The 21,785-nt window shown below is 36.0% G+C and overlaps 1 protein-coding gene across 1 annotated transcript in view; it reads left to right on the top strand.

Moving 5' to 3' along the window:
* MRPL3 (mitochondrial ribosomal protein L3) overlaps nucleotides 1-21,094 on the top strand; it is a 29,143-nt gene extending 8,049 nt beyond the window's left edge. The window contains exons 5-10 of the mRNA XM_069860017.1: nucleotides 802-901; nucleotides 2,936-2,996; nucleotides 11,031-11,139; nucleotides 12,931-13,008; nucleotides 13,989-14,066; nucleotides 20,474-21,094. Of these exons, the coding sequence (XP_069716118.1) occupies nucleotides 802-901; nucleotides 2,936-2,996; nucleotides 11,031-11,139; nucleotides 12,931-13,008; nucleotides 13,989-14,066; nucleotides 20,474-20,623 (576 nt within the window). The 3' untranslated portion in view covers nucleotides 20,624-21,094. The remainder of the gene's footprint in view (nucleotides 1-801; nucleotides 902-2,935; nucleotides 2,997-11,030; nucleotides 11,140-12,930; nucleotides 13,009-13,988; nucleotides 14,067-20,473) is intronic.
* The last annotated feature ends 691 nt before the right edge of the window (nucleotides 21,095-21,785 follow it).

Genomic DNA, 21,785 nt, shown 5'->3' with positions numbered 1-21,785 from the left:
ACTACCCAAGTGTGACCATGTTGTCAGATGCCTAAATTGCTTTGTAGGAGAATTCATTTGAAGAAAAATCAACTGCATTGCTTTTTTTTGGTTTTTTTCCTATGGCTACACTTTTCCTGCATCACTGTTTCTTTGCTTGGTATCATCTCAGTGGTCAGCTCTTCTGTGAGTTGTTTTGTTTAAAATAGCTGAGAACAATTTGAAGTATTTTTAACTTCATCAGAGTCCTCTAAAAAGAAGAGTTCCTCTTTAGTAAGTCAGCAGTGCTTGACACTGAGCGTACTTGATATATCTTAAAAATACATGAATCATAATCTTATTCTTCATTTTTCATTTTTGTCCTGAGACTCTAGACTCCCTTCTGTGGGAAGTTCAGCATTTCTAGAAGTTTCTGGAAGACCAGGCTTTATTTCCCTGGTTTTGTTAGGTAAATAACTGCTATTTGTGGTGGTGTGGAACTAAGGAATTGGCAGCTTTGACAAAGACGAAATACTTCTCAGTTACTACAAAACTCTTTGAAAGTCATGAGAAAGCAGTAATATATTTTAAATACATTCTAAATGATCGGTTTCCCTTTTGTGATCTTAGAAATCTTCATCTCCCTCTTGTTTATTTGATGTAGCTGGTTGTCAAAATAAAATGCAGACTCAGGAGTTTTAAATTAATCTTATATAGAGTTAAAATGATAGTCTCAAGATAAAAGTGTAGAATGATATATCTGATCCTCTGTACAGTGTTGACGTCCATAATACTTTCTTGGGTATTTTAAGATAACTTTTTTATGGCTGCTTTCTGTTACAGAAATCAGAGTCTGCAATGGAAATTTTTAGAGAAGCTGGAGTACCACGGAAGCAAAAAGTTACAATGTTTAATGTCACAGATGATGCCCTAGTTAAACCAGGTAATCTTTTTGAGCTACTGAATATTCTATGCATAGTCATTTAATGTCTGCCACTTCTTGTAGAGCTAAAGCTAGTTAGAAGTGTATTTCATTTTTTTTCTATGGAAATTGCTGAGGTGTTTATTTTTTGTCGTTGAACACAGATGAACTTTTTTCTTGAGGAAAAGCTAGAAAATGGATTTTACTTTTTAAGGTGTTGAGAAATAGATTTTTCCTTTTTCCTAGGCAGTATGTTTCCATTACTCAAAAAAAGAAGTCTGACTCAAACTAGCTAGTATGAGCATTGAGTTAAGAAAGAAATGTGTCTAATCTTGACTTGCTTGTTGGGAGTAAATATGAATGCATTTACCAGAAGTTCTCCAATTACCCTTATGAGATGGGGCAGTGAGAATTTTGTGGTAATGTTTCTCAGGAGCTTAAATTGAAGTTTGAGGTATTTCTCTTCTTGATGCCTTGAGAAGTAGGACTGATGGCAGTCATATATGGTGTTTTTTCTGGCAGCCTGCAAAGTGAAATGCGTCAAAACATGTTATAACAAATGTTCTCACTAAAAATCACTATTAGAAGTTTGGAGACATAATGAGAAGTTTTATGTTTTTAAGGTTTTAGCATACAGTATATTTAGGTTGCTTTTATTTTGTTCTTTTTGACACTTTTAGGTATTTTCCAAAGAGTTGTGTAGGGTGGGAAAGTCTAATGAATTACATCTTTATTTGCCAGCAGTGAAGTTTTTTGGAAGACCTTTTTAAAACAGTGCAGTAACTGATAAAAATAAAATCTGACATGAAGAGGAAGTCTGGACTGATAGGTACAAGGAAAAATTTGAGATAAAGCAGAATTGGAAGTATTCAGTACACTGATTTTGCAGTATGTCTATTATGTTTATAATATCCTTCATGTACATAATGTTTTTGTCAGTTGCTGCTGACAGACATTTTGCACCAGATGTGTATGGATCATATAAATGTAACATAGAATAATATGAGAACTTTTATGCATCAGACTTAGGAAAGATTTACATTTTTTCAGTTTGCATTCGTACAGATTTGAAAATGGCATGAAAATTGATGTGGAAATGAAGCAATTAAATTTTTTTTTAATTGACTTAGACTGGAAACTGGTAAAGATGCAGCTGCATTGATCTTGATAACTTAGTTCATTATAAATTAATAGCAGTTCTGTTTTTCTTTTGTTGCTAGTAAAAGAGTGTTGCACTTGGATGAAAAACTACTAAAGACAAAATACGTCTTTGGTTAAAATTAAACTTTGATACTACAAGCCCTTAGGGAAGTGAATGAAATGGCAGTCAGGTGAATGATGTCACTGAGTGACAGTAGCACTACTTCCATTAAAGGCTGGTGAATAGGTACTTCCCCAGTGGATTAAACTGTACTTAGAATCATAGAATCATAGAAGAATTTGGGTTGGAAGGGGCCTTAAAGATCATCCAGTTCCAACTCCCCTGCGATGGGCAGGGACACCTCCCACTAGGTCAGGCTGCCCAAGACCCCATCCAAGTGACTTCTGTCACAGTCTTCAGTTTGGAAACGCTGCATTGAGGAACCATTGCAAAACGTTTTTTTTTTTATTTGTAACCCCATTTTTTAAAGTAAGTATTTTGGGGTTTTGTGGTTTTTTGGTTTTTTTTTAAACCTTCCACCTTGTGAAGTGCTAGGACTTATAAATGTAGCATGTTCTGTTTTTTTTCCAAGTTTATTTATTGTATTTCTTAACCAATAAGCATTTTGGACTTTGTCTCTCTGTGTCTGAAGTGCAGTCTGTCCAAGTAGAGCCCCAGCCCTTCCTTCCCAGTCATCTGATATTGGGCTAGGAACTGAGAAATGTGCTTAGGCAGTAAATACAAAGCATCTGTTTTAGTCCATGAGGTTTATAAAGAAGAACAAATAAAATGTGAATCAAAATAAATTTTGTTTCCTTTCCTGTGACTATAATCTACCCTGACTAGTAATGACTGGATAGTGGTTTGATGATTTCAGCACTTGGTTGAACATAATCTCTGCCCTTCTTTTGTAGGCACTCCTCTGTATGCTGCTCACTTCCGCCCAGGGCAGTTCGTGGATGTCACTGCAAAAACGTAAGTCCCTAATGATTAAATGTCTATGGTTCATCTATCAAATAGTGTGGTTGAATTCCCGCCCACTCAACCCCCTACTTTGGCGTGAACTCATGGCTCACAAAAGCTGAAATACAGTTGCCAGGGTAGTGGCAGAAAATAGAAATCCATTCAAGCATTGGATCAAAAATATCAAATTATCTCTCTTTGCTGAAGCTTATTTTTTATTTTGAACACAATGGGTGAATAAGTACTGTCTGGGCTGTGGCTCTACATGTGTTGTCTGTTGCACACACATGATTAGCAAGGAAGGGCTTGACAGATAGCTCAAGAAAGAGGTACTCAACTTAGCATGAGCAGCATCTGTGGTATGTAGAAGTGGGGGATAAAGGCTGAAAGGCATCAGTTCCCAGAAGGAGTGCATAATTTTGATTTTGTGAAGAGATGCAAAGAGATATGTATCACCTGAACAGAAAGAAAAGCAGAAAGATAGTGAATATGTGTAGCCAGACAACGGAGCGGTCAAATTCTGGTTTTGTTTTCTCTCGTGCTCCAGCTCATCTCCTCTGCCAGCAACAGCTAACGATCTTTCACTTTAACATGGGAGGAATGATTTCCTCTCAGACGACTGTGAATGCCAAATTAGAGCTCAAGTGGTAGAGGGTGTCAAAAGAAAAAGTGGCATCTTGCCAGAAAGAATAGTCATGCCTCTTCTATTATATCCATGATTTCCACTGCCCAAGAGAACTCATCTCCATATTTCAGGGAAGTATACTTCTGTTGTGTTGTGCTATCAAGGTAACGTTTTCCATTTGGTGTTTAATTTTTTATGTGATGGAGATTATACCCAACTGACCTTGTTGAAATATCGTCCATTTTAATTGTCTCACATATGTCTAATACTGGTAAACGTCTAACGTTACTCACAGGACTTTGTATGTATGGGGAAACTGACCATGTCAGTACTGCTGAATAGTCAGTTTTAATCTAGCTACACCTATGAGGACAACCTATTGCGAACAGGAGGTTGAGAGTTGCCTGGAATTAGTATTTTTCTATGTCAAACTTATGTAATACTTCAATCTCGTATGTAACCTGTTCGTCCTCTAAATTGCATTCAGTGAACAGCCTGTAAGAGACAATAGCTTGTTTGCAAAGCAAAGCATCGTTAGGAATGTAGTCATTCCATATAGATTAAGTGTCACACTTTATTAATGCAGAAAAGCTTTGTTTTTCTAGATTTAATTCAGCAACTAGGAAAGGGTTTTTTTGGCAAAGTAAGAGGTACTGGTAAGCAGCAACAGGGTATTGATTTGTGTCTTGCTGTATGTATTTGAAAATACTAGCAAGCTAAAAATAGAGTGGCTTCATGGTCATGTTCAGTGAACCCATCCATTTCTGATCGGTTTTCTCCTGATATTTATTTCTTTGATCCTATTTCAGAAATTAGATTTTTGTTTGCACTGCTGCTTTTAATAGTATATTACATGTAATCCTAATATACAGGTGCCTAACATAAAAGGAGAAGAAAATATTCTTAAGCTGAAGAAAAAGGTCTTTTGTTTTTATCATGGGTTTTCTAATGATTCCAGTCATTCTATATCCAGGGGAGCTTTAACCTTTTTCTGTGACCTACTTGCATTCTGATTTCTACTTTAATCTGTCTTAGTAATTTTCACTTTTCTGAAATGCTGCATTTATCATATTCCCTTAAATTTAGTAATATAATTTATTCTTTTACCCAAGAGTTCATTTTTTTGGGGTCTTTTACTTTATTCAGTGCAGCTTCATCCAGCATTGTGTGGTTTCATTCTTGAATAGAGTTTGTTTTTTAATTATTTACCAGAATACTGTATCCATCGTTCTTAGTTACTGTACCTGTAAGTACAGATTTCACAATGTCAGAAAAATATCCAAGAAATGCTTCAGTGTAGAGTAAAAAAATTATCTTGGGAATGATACAGCATTTCAGCAGCGCTGTGAGGGAGAAATGAAAATGTACTTCATGCTAGACTTGTGTTCTGAACCCTCCTCAAGAGAAGTCGGTTTCTCTCTGCTGAACTAAGATGGAACTTGGCAAGCTCTCTAAAGTCCCACTTTCTGAATGATGTAGGTACTTGAAATATCCTAAGTGACAGGGACATTTTTGAAAAGGTACTAAAAGATATACTTACTGGGTTGTGGTAAGGGGACACAGATTGACTTCCTCTTCTTCCTCCTGCAACTCCATCTTCCTGATTCAAACCATTATGGACTTAAAAGACAATAATTCCTGAAAATGTGCTATCACTGCTAATATATTCTTTAGAAATATTTTTACATGAACTTGTACTTTACGTTTTTAAGATTGTCAGTAATTTTGTTTTACTGGTGAAAACATTGAAGTGTGCAGTGTTTGAAACCATATAGATGATGATAGCACTGTTGTTAATAGCATGATTAATTGTAACTATTCATTTAAAAAGGAAAGAAAGAAAACTAATGTCACCTCAATGAGTAGGTAATACAGTGGAATATAAAGGATATTTTAAATTTTTACCGACTCTAACGATTCAGCTGAGCAAGATAACCTTTCATATGCTTCCTTCTGCCAAGACATAAGTCAAAAATATGCTCCTTAAAAATGAGCAAGCTTTTCGTAGTTATTGTAGCTTGAACAAGCTGCTTCCATGACATTTCAGAAGCCTTGGTTAGCATCTTGATTTTGTTACCAAAGTGTAGGGTGTTTCTTTACGACTGTCTGCTTTTAAACTTTCCTTGCAAATGTTTTTGTCAGTCTTTTGAAATGTTTTGATTCACTTGTACCTCTGTGAAGAAAAACACTCTTGCAGAAATGAGAGGGTTCAGTTAAAGACGTATGCAGTTTGGTTTTATTTGAAGCCATGTAATTTGTTCAGCACAGTATGAGTAGCTTTTAGAGCTCTGACAGTAGGCAGTGCATCTGCACGCTGTCAGTCTTCCTTAGTGTTTACTTTTTTCCTTAGTACTTATTTTCAGCTGTTTAAAAGCACAATCCTTAAGTTTTATAGCTATGCTTAATGACCAGACTTTTCCTTGGTGTTTGAGGTATGCTTCAAAAATGTACAAAGGCTTAATGCTCTTTTTGGGACTGCAGTAAACTTCAGAATTCCTGTGGCTTAATGGTCTGGTTTAGCCCTAATGTGCTTTGGGCTAAAGTACATAGCACCGTATGGAAGCACTTCTCTCACAGGCTGCACTTCTGCAACCTTTTTAAGCTGGCCTAGTAGAGGCTGCTGCCCAAAGAGGAGGTAGTGCTCACTCCCACAGAGTTCCCATTGACCTTCTGTTGCTGGTACTGGTGTCCTGAGTTATGTGAAGGACGAGATCAGTGTGAGATAACCTGTATTCTTCACTGGGTTAGTTTTCAGCTGTATCAGTTGCATGTCCCAGCTTGCAGATCAGCTGAGTGAGCTCCTACACTTGTACAAAGATGACCAAAATGTGGGGATAGGCAGAGGTGAGACCATGCCTTACAGTGGTAGCCCAGAAATGCAGTTGTTGTATTCTTCCATTTTCTGCCACTTCACAACCTGTTTCCTGAACATTTCTGGAAAACTTTGGAACATCAGAAATCTTGCCATTCCAGATTCAAAGCCAACAGTAATTTTGTTTGAAATGTGTCAGTATTGAGTGGTGATTCTGGTGTATTTAAGCTTTGTGATGTTAACGGTGTCATCTGAGCCTGAAAGTGTGTTCTATGATTGTCTGAAATTATTTGACTAAGTAGTTGGAATCATTTTCCTCTACAGCATCTAAATAATTGTCTTTTAAATCAGCTGAGTTTGAAGAGTTAACAGCAAACTAAATTGTTGCTTAAGTAGAGTGTTTTATTCCAGTAGTTTTCTAAATTAAAGTTGGCTCATTAGATACTGGCATTTTACTTCTGTCAAACATGGAAAATGAGGTTTTGTACAAAATTAGATGATTGACCTGAACAGCTGCTTTCCTGCAGGTGAGAACAGAACAACTGTGTCTAATTAAACTCTATTTTTAATTCTACAGAAAGATTCTTTTCCTTTCATTTAACATTTGTGTGTCTTCATTTTGCATAACGTCATTGCTGCCTGTGGTTCCTTTCTGTGATTCAGGTAGTCATGCTTCAGTGAAGCTAAGTAAAGTAAGAAACTAAGTTCCATGTATTGAAGAACATAAGTCTAATAAAGATAGGTCTCGTGAATGGATTATTTGTTCAGATACGCTGTTTGATGTTACTGTTGTCAGAACAAACGTAGAGTCCTTGATTCAAGCCAAGACAACAGTTAGAAATTGTCTTATCAAGAAATCACAACAGTGTAAATAGGATGACAAACGTTCTACTTCAATGTAGGTTCTTGATTATCATATCTCAGATACAGCACATAACTTGATTCTTTCAGAGTGAAATTCAGATATTAGTTCTGCTAAATGTAGGGTTCTGGATTAAGATCCCACTTTGACAAACCTTAATGTTGTTTGAAAACGTCTGAAGTTGCAATTACTATGCTTGTTAAGAGATTTAGGAGTTACTTCTTATGAATGTTTGAGTTTGTTCTAAATCGGAATGGTATTGTGTTTCTTTATAAAGATCTGACAAACTTTAAACAACAGGTTGTAGTGGGATATCAGTAGTTTTGATGGGAAGTCAAGGATTCTTTCGATGCACTGTTAAATTAAATTGTGATGCAGATCATCATAAGAAAAGTAACTCCAGGAAAGGTGTGTGTTTAGTTGGTATATTTTATACATAGCTCGGCTAATGTGAAATTACTTAGGACAGTGTATATAATATACAAAAAATAATATATAAATATATAGTTTGTATAAAGTAGTATGTATTGCAATTATTGAACAGCATGCACCTTAAATTCTGTTCTTATTTTTATATAAGATTAATATGAGTTTAAAAAGCGCTTCCCATTTCATGCAGAAGAATATAAATTCTTTGCATTAGAAATACAAATATTTTTTGTGTCTTGGAAAATTTATTCATAAAAGGTTTTGCATATAATAGAGGCATCCGCCGTTTGTCTGAGAACAGATCACAGTCACATCAAGGTGGATTTAGGTTGGAAAAACACTATTCTAGAATGCTTGAGGTATATTGGCTGAGCTACTAAGTGCTTAGTTGAACAGTCTTCCTTTCTAAATTTGATTTAAATAGAAGTTAGTAGTTCCTTACTTTATTTAAACTTGGTGTTTGACTTACATAATCCTGTAGGTTTTTTCTGGTTCCAGCTTTATTTCAGGTAGGGCATGAGTATAGGAAGAAATACACTGTGTAATTGTTTTTCATCATTTCATGTGTTTAAAAAGCATTAAACATTGTTTATTCTTTTAAAGTTATAAAAAACCTCCAAAATAAATTAAAAATATTACTTCTTCTTAATTAATAAAAACTTGGTTTTATCTTTAATTGCGGTGGTGATGGTCATGTTGAATAGAATAATGTTAAAAAAGTTATAAGATAATATGTATTTGTAGGTAATTGGGACTTTCAGTCAGTTCTTCACAAATGAAAAAATGAAATTGTTCTAAAACTTACTGAACTACAATGAGGAAAGAACCTTAGTAGATGATAGCAAAGCATTATACATTATGAAGTACTCTAATTTCAGCAGTGAGATATATTTTGGTGACTATAGTGAGAACATTTCAGATGTTGGAGATTCCAATCAACAGGTGTATGAGAATTTTGAGGTTTAGCAGAGTGATTTTTTTTTTTTTTTAGTTTGGCCATACTTCCTATAAATTTCCTAAGGCTTCAGTATTGTAAAGTCTGAGTTGTTTTTCTCTGGAAAATACTTGTGTGATCGGAAAGACCAAAAAGCATTGTATGATTGAATTGAAGAATTGTATGAATCATTAAGTTAGCAACTGTCTTATGATATAATCACTTCTTTCTGAAGATATCGTATTTGATAAATTAAATTTTTTTTCAAAATGCAACTTTTACAAATATTAACTTTCTTATATTTTTGTTTTATTAAAAAGTGCAATTTACAGTATTCTAAATTGTTCATGTCTAAAAATTAACAATCTAAATGAAACATTGGTGTGGTTTCGTGACATCAAGGATATACGCTTCTTGATTAAAGTTGGCAGTACCATTTTCTTTTAAAATGGTAGCTTTCAGTGGTTTGTATAGTTTTCTGTGAATTCCAAGTACATTTCTGCAGCTGAAGAATTAATCATGCTCCCAGTCTGCTTGCTCTGATAGCTGCACAGCTGTTCTGCAACACACTTGCAGTTAGTTTTGGGGAGTTAGCTAATTCCATCTTCCAGCTAGAGATGCCCATAGTCCACTTGGAAAACATGGCCAGTAATAGAAAGTTTTAAGGAAATAAATAGCATCTTGGCAGAACAGATAGAAGTTTTCCTATAGCTCAGTTTCTGCTGCAGAAATGTTAGCGTTACTAATCCCTCAGCAATCTGCAGACATAGAAAAAGACAAATTTTGAGCCTCTATTGAAGTATGAGTATTTTTCAAACCTTTTTTTCACAACTATCAGTGATTGTTACTGCAAGATTTTAAAATAAGATGATTGATGAGAAACTAATGTAACTATCTGCTGGCCTTGACAGACTCTCATTCTGGTGACACACACTTGCATAACTGGCCTACTGGCAAGCCAAAGGAACATACCACAACTTTAATCATGTTCTAGCATTTCTTTAGTTAGTTGTATGAAAGGAGACAAAAAAACCTCATTAGTTTCTAACCAGTGATTTTTATTTCAAACAATTAGGTATTGTTTTTCTGTGCCAAATTTTAGATATTGTTTAGGTATTGTTTTTCTGTGCCAAATTTTTCTGAACCACTAGGTTCAGAACAGGATAAAGAATAACAGAGGTTGATACCATGGTTGTACCAGTTTTGTTTCCTTGCAGTTTTATGACTTTAGGGAGTCTTTCCATTGGTTTTGAGCGTAGTTTCAGTCACTCTAGGGAACTAGACCAGCAATCAGAGGAGAATTATTCAAACTGCAATAGGAAAGAATCTAGGGTTTTTTGAATGTTGGTATTTTGTACACTTGTATATTTTCTCTTGTTTTTAATGGTAGTGCTTTTCTGATCAGGGGAGTCAGCAAAATATCATCTATATACAGAGCGGGCTGTATGTATGCTTATGTATGCTGGTTTTATCTTCCTGTGTTTGGCTGGAAGGTTCTAATGCTTGAACAAAGAGGACCATGATGTTGTCAAACACATTAGCAGAGAAAGGATTTCTCTGAATTGGAGGAAAAGGATCATCTTGTCAAATTACTTAAATCGTAGTGCAGCCATAAACCCTGTATTCAGACTTTTCCTTTTGGAAACGGACAATGCGAATTTAAACACATACTTTAGTCAGCTTTTCTTTTGTGCAGTGGTAAAGCAGTTTTTTCCTAGTGAGTCTGTTCCTGCAGTAGAGAGAGAACTCCAAAGCCGATAATGCTATCATATGCCTCAAAGATTAAGGCGTGGACTCTGAAAGTGTGATTTATTTGCTATTGCCTTTTAGACTTCACTTGTCAAATGAGTACAGATCAAAAGAATTAAGTGTTTTTACTACACATAAAACTGTTTTCAGATCATGAGTCTGTTGTAGTTTGGAAAACAAGTATTCCTTGGTTTATTTTTATGCTAGTATAAGCAGCTGTCTCTCTGTTCTCTTGATGCTTAGGGCCTGTCATTAAGTTTTGACATATGTTATTATACAAATCCTTTTCATTTGAATGTTTTTACTGGATTTTTTGTTTGTTCTGGTGTCCACTTGGTGAAAGCTTCATTATGGTACAATGTATTGAGGACCATCACAGGAAGGAGCATTATGTGTTAGTCTTTTTGCCCATTTCACTCTCTTCTGGTGCTTCATATTCTCTAGAGCAACATTTAAGTGTTGCATTAGGATATGTATATAGTGTAAAATACAGGGTTTTTTTGTTTTAAAATAGTCTCTCTGCTGAGCTTTGCTAAAGGTAAAAAGATCATGAGTCTGACTGAAATTAATGGTTATTGCTAGAAACCTTAAGTCTGATTAACCCAGGCTTCTTTCTAAATTGTTTTTCTTTTCAGAATTGGTAAAGGATTTCAAGGTGTCATGAAAAGGTGGGGATTTAAAGGCCAGCCTGCGAGCCACGGCCAGACAAAAACTCACAGACGTCCTGGAGCATTATCTACCAATGTGAGGATTCTTATTTCCTGTTCAAACATTCTTCAGTTTTTTTAGAATTGCTTACTAAAAATGAACAATTTCATGATATCTGGCTGTTACCATCTGCTCTGTGATAGCAGATAATCCTAGCTGTTTCGAAGGATGCTCAGAAACCAGCATAGTGAGGAATGTAGATGCCTGTTTGCTTATGCCTCAGTTTATGAATGTTCTATATTGCTGTTAAGTGAGCAAACACATTGTAGCGGTGCAAATTGTGATATTTTGTATTATAGCTGAGAGAAATAGTCTTCATGCTTCAAAGGGAGTTTAAGAATCTTTTATCACAGCATTTATTTGGAAGGAATTTACTCATTAGTTAAACTGTAGATATTGTACTATTCCTTTGGAACCCTAGTTACTTTTATCACCATGCCTGACTTGTGCAGAACTCTCTCAATACCAAAATAGTTTGTTGGCCTCTTAGCATTTTTAAGCAAAGAGTAATGTTTTTTAAATTTTACGCTATAAACCATATTAGTTTAAAAGCTTTGGAACAGATGCATTTAAAACTTCATCCCTATAAAGATTGCAGAGCATTTAGGGCCAACAAAGAGGGATTTTTCAAACTAGCTTTATTGTACAGAATTAAGACCACCTGAATCACAGTATTGAACCTGAAATGTCTGTAATTTTCTTGGAGAAATTAAAATAAGAATTAAAAAATTATTAAAAATGCTTAAGACAATACTAAAAGGAAAAAGACATTGAACAACAAGTTTGAGTAATTGAGACTGTAAAAGTATACAGTACTGATTTGTAGTCCTTCATTTCAACTGGGAAATGAATTCTACTCCTGGCACTGTTTTCTCTGAAGACTGAAGAATGTAAATATGTGAACATTCAAAACTTTGTCTTAGCAGATGGTATTCATCCTTAAAAAAATAACCCCTCTTTACTTTTCCTTAAATCAGAATGTCTTGAGCAGTAACACTGCATATAATTCCACAAAGTGTGTAGAATGACAAATAGAATTGGAAATAGGTAGGATGAAAAGGAAACAAGATGGAAGTATGTGATAGGAGGAAAAAAAAGGCCCTAATTTTTATTTTCCAGTCTAGTCTTGACCACCTCAGATATTTAAGTTACTTTGCGTTCTTTAATACAGCATCAAGTCCCTAGAACTTTATTGCAGTTGATTTCCTGAAATCATGACTGTCACCTAAGTTTAAAAAAACAACTTTATTAATAATAGAGTGGTACAGGAGACTTGGACAAATCCCCAGGTAATACTGCAGAATTGAAAATTACTGCAGCTATTCCTGCCTTGCCTTTTCCACCAGTGTTCCCCCTGTTACACCCAGCCAAACAAAAATGGGATACAGAGACTAAGCAGTAGCAGGGGAAGTAATTAAAAATTCTGTTCTCAAAAATACATATTTTGGAAAGGTCTGGTTTGCATCAGTATAAAACTCATGGATTGGGGAGAGGGGAGGAAAAGCTACAGTATATGTTAATTTTGGCAGCCTCTGTGAGAAGGACTCCTCTAGAGTTCTGTGGTAATATCCACAAGTAGTTTAGGAAGGGTGCCAGTTGCTGTGGTCAGTGGTATACATGAGAGTCTTGTGTTGACAGGAGTTTTAGAAAAAGGCGTTTTCTTGGTTTTCACTAAGTGGAAATTTGGGATGCTAATGAATATTAGATATTTTCAATATTAAATATTTTCAACATGGGAAATACCAGCATGTTTTCTTTCTTGCTGCTCTTGAGTTTGTAGATGTACCTCTTGCAGTTACCTGACTTTTTGGCCCTGTTCTTACCTAGAAAGCTGCCAAAGTTTATCGCGGAAAGAAAATGCCTGGTAGAATGGGTAACATCTATAGGACATCTTTTGGATTAAAGGTGAGTTCTGAGTGTACTAGAATGTATATAAGGTGATTGCAGTGCCAAGCAATGGCTTAGCCATGCGGCCTTGTCTTCATGTCTTTTCTGTCAGAATTGGGACAGATGCATCTTGTAAGCAAGCTGCAAAGACAAGAGAGCAAATGTGTGCTCCTGTCTTCTTTTGGTTTACAGATAAGTTACCTGAACTCCCTTTGCACCCTGGGGATTTTGGGTGGTACTTCTGTACGTGATGTGTTTTTCACTGTCTCCCTTAACTTCTGCCTTTGAAGTGTTTGAACAGTTTGGCTTTTGGTGACCTTGAGTTAATGCTTTATGCCTATTCCACTTGTTCAAACCCAGCACAGGTCTGAGTTGTTTGAAGTCTTAACTTTGCTTTCATGTGCAAAAGTTTCTGTCTAGATCCTGATGGGTACATTCCTGCCGCAGTTCCTGGGCTATTAGAGCTAGTGTTCTCTGTCTCTGAATGCAGCCTGTGCAGTTTGTGTGAAAAATATATTAACTTCTAGTTTGTAAAAGAAATGTACTGCTGCTGCCGCTCTCTGCTAACTAAAATCAGTGTTTCATAACATAAAACATGCGTCTTCAGATGAGCACCTCATAGGATTAAGAAATTAGCAAATGGTTGCAGTAACATTTTTATGAGGATATTTGTTTTAATTTATCACCTCTGATGTTTTTCAAGAGTTGTTTTTATTAGAGGGAAATGAGAATTGGAACCTCAGTTGGCGTTATGCTGAATGAAAGGGTGCTTTACCAAATATAGCCAGATCTCAAGCCCTTTAACACTGTTTAATAGTTCCTGCATTTAGAAGTTGTGTGTGACAGAATTTTGTGGCCTTTTTAGACTTTTGTAGAGCATTCTTCTCCCCCAGAGTACCACCTCCAGTTAATCAGTTTGTGTTTTGCTGGGCTACTGTTGGTAGAACTGGGAACGGTCTGCAAAATGAGTTTAATATCTGGGGTTTTTTGTCTTGTAGGTGTGGAGGATAAACACAAAACATGACATTATTTATGTAAACGGATCTGTTCCAGGTCACACAAATTGCCTGGTGAAGGTATGTTTACTAGTTTAAACTTACCGTTATTAGTGACTCGGAAGCTCTCTCCAATTCTCTTCTTATAAAAGGAAAAACATAGGTTGAATGCAATCTTCTTTTCTTCAGAGTCCCATCTTGTACCATTGAATTAAAGGTCAGTAGGAGTAGTTCTATGAAAGAGTGTGGGGCGGAGGGTCACCAGTTACTCTAAATGTCTCATTCTTAGCTTTGCACTGAGGTTGTACACCCATGCAGCCCGTGATAATCCACCACAGTCACTGTAACCCGGTGTTAAGTGTCTCAGGGCTGGATCTGTCTCCTTTTAACCTGAGTGAATAGCACAATGGTGGGATTTGCAGAATATTATTTAAGGGCTGTATTCATGAACAGAAATACACAGCAAGCACTGCTTTAATGATTATTCAAACATTCCCATACAGTTACCTTTCCAAGGAGCAGCTGAGGTACAGGAGGAGACATAAAGGGGGCTGGCTTTTAAGAAAGACGGGGAAAAGTTTTTGGCAAAGCCTGTAGCAATAGGACAAGGGGTAATGTTTTTAAATTAAAAGACAAGAAGTTTAGACTAGATATTAGGAAGAAATTTGTTGGGCTGAGGGTGGTGAAACACTGGAACAGCTTGCCCAGAGAGGTGTTAGGTGCCTTATCCCTGGAAACTCTCAAGCAACCTCATCTAGTTGAAGGTGTCCCTGTTCATTGCAGGGTGGTTGAATTATATGACCTTCATGGTGCCTTCGAATCCAAACTGTTCTATGATTCTATGTCTACAAGATATAGAATCTGTATTGGTTGAATTTGCTAGCTGGTTATGTGTGAAACTGTTTCAAATCATAGTTACCTACAACTTTGAAGTCCAATTATTTTCAAGTATGCATTTTGACGTGCACTTTTCAGAATTGTAGCTAATTCCATTACTAGAAATGAGATTTTAGGATCCATGCGAAGAATGAGATGTTTCATGTCTTGGAGCTCTTTGATTAGCATAATATAATATTTGAAAGATCTTGATCAAAGCGCTACATGCTCAGACTTTCATGGCTTTTTAGTAATAAATAATCCAGTAATCCTGTTTTGAGATGAAGGTACAGTAGTAGGTATTATTGCTGTTGGGAAATATATACTGTTCATTCCACTAAGTATCTGCCTATGATTAAGTAGGACTAACGTCTGGGGGATGTGGATTCTTCTGTCTGAGCTCAGAAAGTAGAATACCGCATAATATTTTTCTCTCGTGTGTGGCTCCTAAGAGGAAGGGATTGGTGTTTGGAACCCACTCTGTGTTGCTTGGTAACCATTAAAAACACCATGCACCTTGAAGCATATATTTATTTTGTGTGTTACATATTTTTGGAAACTGAGTGTATCAGCGCTGTATCCAGACAGAGATGAAGCACTTAAATTTCTCATGTTTCATTTTCAGCAGAAAAAGTGCACAGTAGTAGGATGATGGATTCCTGGTTTAATTAGAAATCAGTTTTCATTTGATGTTGCACACTGAGGCATGCATGCCAATAACTGACATAAGTAATGTTTCTAGCCAACCGGAAAACTCTTCAAAAAAGCTTATTTTAGCATAGATTTCTTTCTCAGTGACAAGGTCTAATAAAATTAAGAAACTTCAGTGTTACTCTGGAACTTATGGAATTTTTCTGTTACAAGAGTAACATCGCAGTAACTGTCGAGCTAGCCTACCTCAAGTAATAACCCGTTTCTCTTGGTGTATCTTAGGTTACAAAGCATGGAGTTACTGTCTATGGTGTTGACCTCCTAGAAGAAAAACCTAAATTTTTCCTTTTAGAAGCTTTTGACCCTTGATTTCTCTTCAGTCATTCAAGAGAGAAGCACAAGACTAATTCCATTTTTGAATAGATACTTTATAATGGAAGAGATACTCTAATATGATACATTATAATACAGGATGTTATAGTTTATATTTCATAATGTTTTAGACTATCCTAATTTTAAAGCACTTGATTTTCTTAGGACATTCAATGTTGATCACTTTGAATACATGACTTCTCATTAAACCAGGAATTCTGGCAAACCTGTGTAACTCTTAGAGAAGCCTGTAGTAGTTTGCATTTACTTTCTTTTATATCACACTTGCCAATATTACCGTCTGTGTTTCTAGCTGCTGATGCCAGAGTTGAATGTGCTGAGCTCAGACTAGAAACGTGCAGGAGTAGTGTTATGCCTTGACTTCTATTGAGTTCCCTGTCTGATGCCTTGGGCACCATAGTAGAGTTGTTTGGAGGGTTGTTTGGTTTTTTTTGTTGTTGTTGTTGTTGTTAATGGTGGGTTTCTTAAGACTGAGTGAGGCTGGTCAGAAAAATAAGGCTGGACAGAAATGAATATAGTTCTTGAATTCAATTTTCTGTCTAGCTTCAAAAAATGGCATACAATCAGAGCTAGGTAATGTGTAATACCTGAGGAGATAATTTCTAACATTTTCTCTATTTAAACACGTTTTCCTGTTTAACAACCAACTTGCATTCTTTGCTGTGGTTGCTAACACGGCCTGAAGCCCTGTTAAACTGCAAATGTGAATTGTGACTTAAGCATTGAGTTTTAATGCCTGTTTAAAACTATAGTAACTAGTTCATGAAAATAGATTTCTGAATTTGTATTTGTTTATGCTGCCTGTTTTGCTGTCAATATATGGGACATGCATGTGTGCAGTTTTAAGTGTCTGCAAAACCCTGACTGTTCTAGTGGTTTACTGTCAAAATCCCAACCAGCTCAATTTCATGTTTCTCTAGTATTTTTCTCAATAAAAAACTTCACAGGGAATATACTGTAGCATATGTACACTACTATACACACTATCTATCTACAGTTTAGTGAACTATAATATATAGCAGCATTAATATAGTAGTTAAGCGAGCCAAGTGTTTATGTTATATTAAATTAAACTGTGAATATTTTTATGGATTGTAAGAACCAACTGGAGTCTCAGCCCGATTCCTTCTTTGGGTGAGAGCTAAATTCACAAGATTTGAGGAATAAGGTTATTAAAACTCATTCTAATGTCATGAGATTCCTCTTTTATAAAAAATTTTTTTTCCACTAGTATACTGAGTGGGGTCATTGCTATCCATTGTAATCAAATCACGCTGGATGTACATTAGCAGGAAAACTGCACAAAAATATTTGTTCATAGTTTAATGATCTCACATCAAAGATTGAGTTGTAGACATGATTTTTTTCTTAGAGGCTCAAAGCAGTTATGAGGGAAGTTTGTATGTTAATTATTTGTATAGGCTTGCTGTAAAAGACTACCAAATCAATTCCTTATAATGCAGTTTCAGCACAGAATGTAAAAAAATATTTTGTTATCTTCAAATGTTTGGGAAACAAGCAAGTGGAATGTTATTTGCTATGTTTTTAATTCTTTGCTGTGAGGCAGTTTTTTTGTAGAATCATAGAATATCTGAAGTTAGAAGGGACCCATACAGATCAAGTTATGCAGCCTTGGGTTTTGACCTTGTTTTTTTGACTTTCACAAGTAGGGTGAAAGACATTCAGTGGCATGTTTTCGTTTGTTAAGGCTGCTCTCAGAAGGTTACTTGGAGAGCAAGAAGAGCTGCACTGGGTCACATGTAGTTCTTGTCTGCGTACAAGCTTGTACAGACAAGCGTAGCTGCTGCTGTGTACCATTTAGTTCCTTGATAATATTGTGAAGTTACTGTGCAGGAGTCTGAGCTAATACATAGAGTATTGATAGGCTGTGTCCTTCATAAATGTAAAGGAATTCAGTAGTTCTCTTGAGAAGACAGAAAAATCATTCCATGCTTGAAGTTGCTAATAGGTACTTGCAGATTTAAAATAAAATTGAGTTCTTCTTTTTGATAGGAATAATAATAGTAATACCTGTCTAACAATTTTTGAATCTTAGAAGGGAGAAGGGGAAATGTTTTCTTTAGTTTAGTAGTGATGCTCTAAGATACTGCTTCAGGAGTAGAACTTAAATTGCATTTCAAAGCAGTGAACGTAGGCAAAAATGGAAAAAGAGCTGTAGTTTTCAACAGTCAAAAGGAATATTGTCAATTATACCAATCGAAAGAGCATATCAGAAGAAACTAGTTTTAACATCAGATGTGGCGCGTGCCTCTGGGATCTGTCAAGCTTCTGAGAAGTCTGGAAGGGGCACAGTCAAACAATTGCACTCCTCCAAAAGCAACAATGATCTGTTGAAAATGTTTCTTGAGAATCTACTTTAAGAATTCTCCTTATCACAAAAGAGGCACCATCTGCAAAATGACACTTGAGATTAAACTGTAAAATGCAATGTTAAGGCTGAACAGAAATCTTACATTTATTTAGATAAACTAATACAGGACAAAGATTAGGCTGTTGGATTTGCCTTCAGTTAAGTGTAGATGTCTTGCTCATAAGTCTTATGACAAGAAGTTGTTCTAAGAAAAGGGAAAAAATTTAAATTCCTTTCACTCTTCAGATGTCCAAAACTCCCTGTAATGACACAGCCTGTATGTAGCAGCACATGTTATTTCATTATGAGAATAACACAAAATAACAAAATGCTGACATGAATAAGATTTTAATAAGATGCATATGAAATAAACAAGTTATCAGAAATCAAATTATTTATTCTCATCTTCCTGATATTATCGTAACTTGTGTAGAGACTTGGCGGGGGGGTTGCTGTTGACAAAGAAGGCTAATGATATGTAACAGGATTAGGGAGTAAAATAGAAAGGAGCAAGGGAAATAATAGGTAACTGGCAAAGTTATTAAAACATGGTTTCAGCTAGAAAAAGAAATGACAGCAGCATATTGAAAGAGAAGGTGACTTCTTAGCTTCAGCAGTTCAGATGGCACTGTTGAAACTATCTCACTGTTTCTTCTGAACTCACTCCTGCTGGGTCTGTTGCAGAAAAGGTCTTTGGATTAGGACCTCGACCTGCTTTATTCCATGTGGATATATTAATGTAGATTGCTGTCTGCCTGGAACACGGGTACTTTCATAGTTAAGCGTGACAATTTCTAAGTGAATAGAGAACACTTTTAATAGGGAGGTGTCTGGTAGAAGAGATCTACTCAAAAAGTGAGGTAGCCTTCCTAACCAATACAACATGTTGAGCCCTTTGCCCCCTCATTCTTAGCAAAAGGTTTTCTTTTGTTTATCAAATCTGCACTTAGAAAGCAGTTGGAAATTCCTCAGGAAAAAAACAAAGGAAAACACAAACCCACTGTTTTTCAGAAGCTGATGTTTAAGTCAAATTTATTGTGTACTTCATCTGCAGGAATCCTCATGGACTTTGGGAAAGGCTCAAGTAATAGCAGATATGAATCTGGTAAATATAGTGTTGTCAGGACAGGAATGTCAGTGGGCATAAAATTGTTTTATGTAATTTCTAAGTCACAATTGTCTTATGTGACGTTTTTGTTCAACTAAGAACAAGCTTTCTGTTCTTTAAAAGCACACCAAAAAAAAAAAAAAAGGAGGAAGAGCTAATCTTCTCCATGCTAAATTTTTGTCTAATCTATTTGTACTTTTTTTTTTTTTAATCCAGTTGAATATGGTGACTGAAAGGGATTATTACAGCTCAGGATGAAGATCAAGTGTAACAATGTAGAAACGAAGAATTCAATTTTAAATTAAATTTCATCCCTTGAGAATTTGTAGCTCTTTTTTTCTTCAGAGATACTACAGCTTTCTATCTTCTCCTGCAGACAAACTGCTTTTTGCTGATAATTCTAGCTGCTAATTTTCTTCAGATATCAGAATTTCAGGGGATAGATAGTAAATCTTTTCACATGGAGAGAGGTCAGTAAAGGAAAGTTATTTCTCTGTGGCACTACAGTTCTTGGAAGTTAACTTTCTTAAAAGCTCATGTTCTGCAAACTTGGGTACTGATTCCTGGGTAAAGAATTCTAGATGCTTAAATCTGCAGTCACTGAATAGCTCTGCAGTAGCCAGAGAGCCTAAGTACAGCACGTGCAGATAACTTTGCAAAATTAGTTGCCTTACGTTGTTTGTGTTGTTAATACAAAAGCTTGTCTTGGTTGTTGAAGAGGTGATTCCTTTGCATGATATAACTTGATATGTCATATAGGAAAGTACTGTGTGATATAAACAGTTTAAACATGACACTTTTAAAAACATTTTAAAATACTGAGGAATGAATTAATGAGACTAGGTTTTGATTCTCCCCCAGTGTCTTCTCAAACTCCTTAACGACAGGTACAAAATGTTAAATTCAGTAGCTGGGGTTGGTATTAAAATAAGTGGTGATTATACATGGAATAAACAGGTGTAATGTGAATGCTGTTTGGGGTTTTTTCCTTACGTTTGCAAGTTAATTTCTTTAATTTCTAGTGTTAATACTGTCTCAAAGTCTTCTGGAAAATTTATTAATGCCACACTTCCCCCTCCTGGTTTTTAGGTCAGAGACAGCAAGTTGCCTACTTGCAAGGAATACAATAAAAACCCTCCGTTCCCTACATTTTTTGCTGATGGAGATGAGAAACTACCAGAAGACTTGTATGATGAGGAGATGTTCCAGTTCACAGATCCATCTGTCACATATACATAATGTTCTTCACATCTTTGAAAAAACACAATTTTGTTATTTTCATGAACCTTGCAATGCTGTTCAGGAGTAAACCTATGAACTGCAGTTTGACCAACTGACTTGAACACTTCAGGTTTTGCCATTTTGGTCAGGTGATAAGTTTTACCACTATTGACTGCAAATCTGTAAAGCAGCAAGTGAATCTTAAGGGCAGGTTGTAAAGACCACCAAACTTTTTATCTACAGTAGTCTCTTGTTCACTGTTGCAGGCTGTGAAAAGTTATGCATTGCTGAAAAACTGTTGCTTTGAAGATGGTTCCATTTAATTTTCTGACTGCTACCAAACTTTCTGTTTCTCTTCTGTGGAAAGAATTCCGGCCAGCTCGTAATCAAAAAAAACTTTCAGATCTGCTTTGTCATTGCGGGGGATGGATAAATCAGATATGAGTCCAACTTTGTGAAGAATAATCCAAAATAAAACAGGAAACTACACTGCTCTGTAGCAGCATGAGCTTGTTTTGTTTGCTTCTTTTCACCAGAGCCCTTTCTCTCCTCTTGCTTTAACGTCACATTGAGTTTAATGTAGCAGGTACCTAACAAATTTTCTAGAGGAAGGATGATGCCAACCAGTGTTTGTACTTTGGCAAGTACTGGCAGTGTATATGATGAGGGGGTGTTTGGATGGGAACTGTTCAGTTACAAAGCAGCACTAAGACTGCAGTGGCCACCTGTTTGTTGCCTTCACTGGCAACTTGTTCTGAACTGGGATGAAGAGGATCCCTCCTTGCATTCTCTCTGGAGAAATATCTCCGCATCTACAATTGTCACTGCATTGCATTCTTATGCTGCTACAGAACAGCTATTACAAAGAAAACAGGTGAAATATGGAGGATTTGTCTTGATAATGATGAGTATTTTTCTTCTACCCCACTTTTCAATAATAGCTAGAATCAATACATTTCTGTTGGTTTTCATCTTGTATGATTTACTCTTTGTAAGTCTGATCTTCTGAACGCTGTAAATTCTCTTACATATAGAAGCAGGTACCTGCATAACTGTCAATGCCGTCTGAACACTTACTTACAAGACCTGCAGAAGTTCAAGAATGTGCATATACTAAGCTACCAATAGTGTGGCAGTGCTGCCTGCTTGTCTTTGCAGCTTCATCACAAGGCACCAAATA

This window comes from Phaenicophaeus curvirostris, chromosome 6 (assembly GCF_032191515.1).
Source record: "Phaenicophaeus curvirostris isolate KB17595 chromosome 6, BPBGC_Pcur_1.0, whole genome shotgun sequence".
Classification (NCBI taxonomy): domain Eukaryota; kingdom Metazoa; phylum Chordata; class Aves; order Cuculiformes; family Cuculidae; genus Phaenicophaeus; species Phaenicophaeus curvirostris.
Note: the sequence above shows the minus strand (reverse complement) of the source record. Positions and strands in the feature narration are given on the sequence as shown.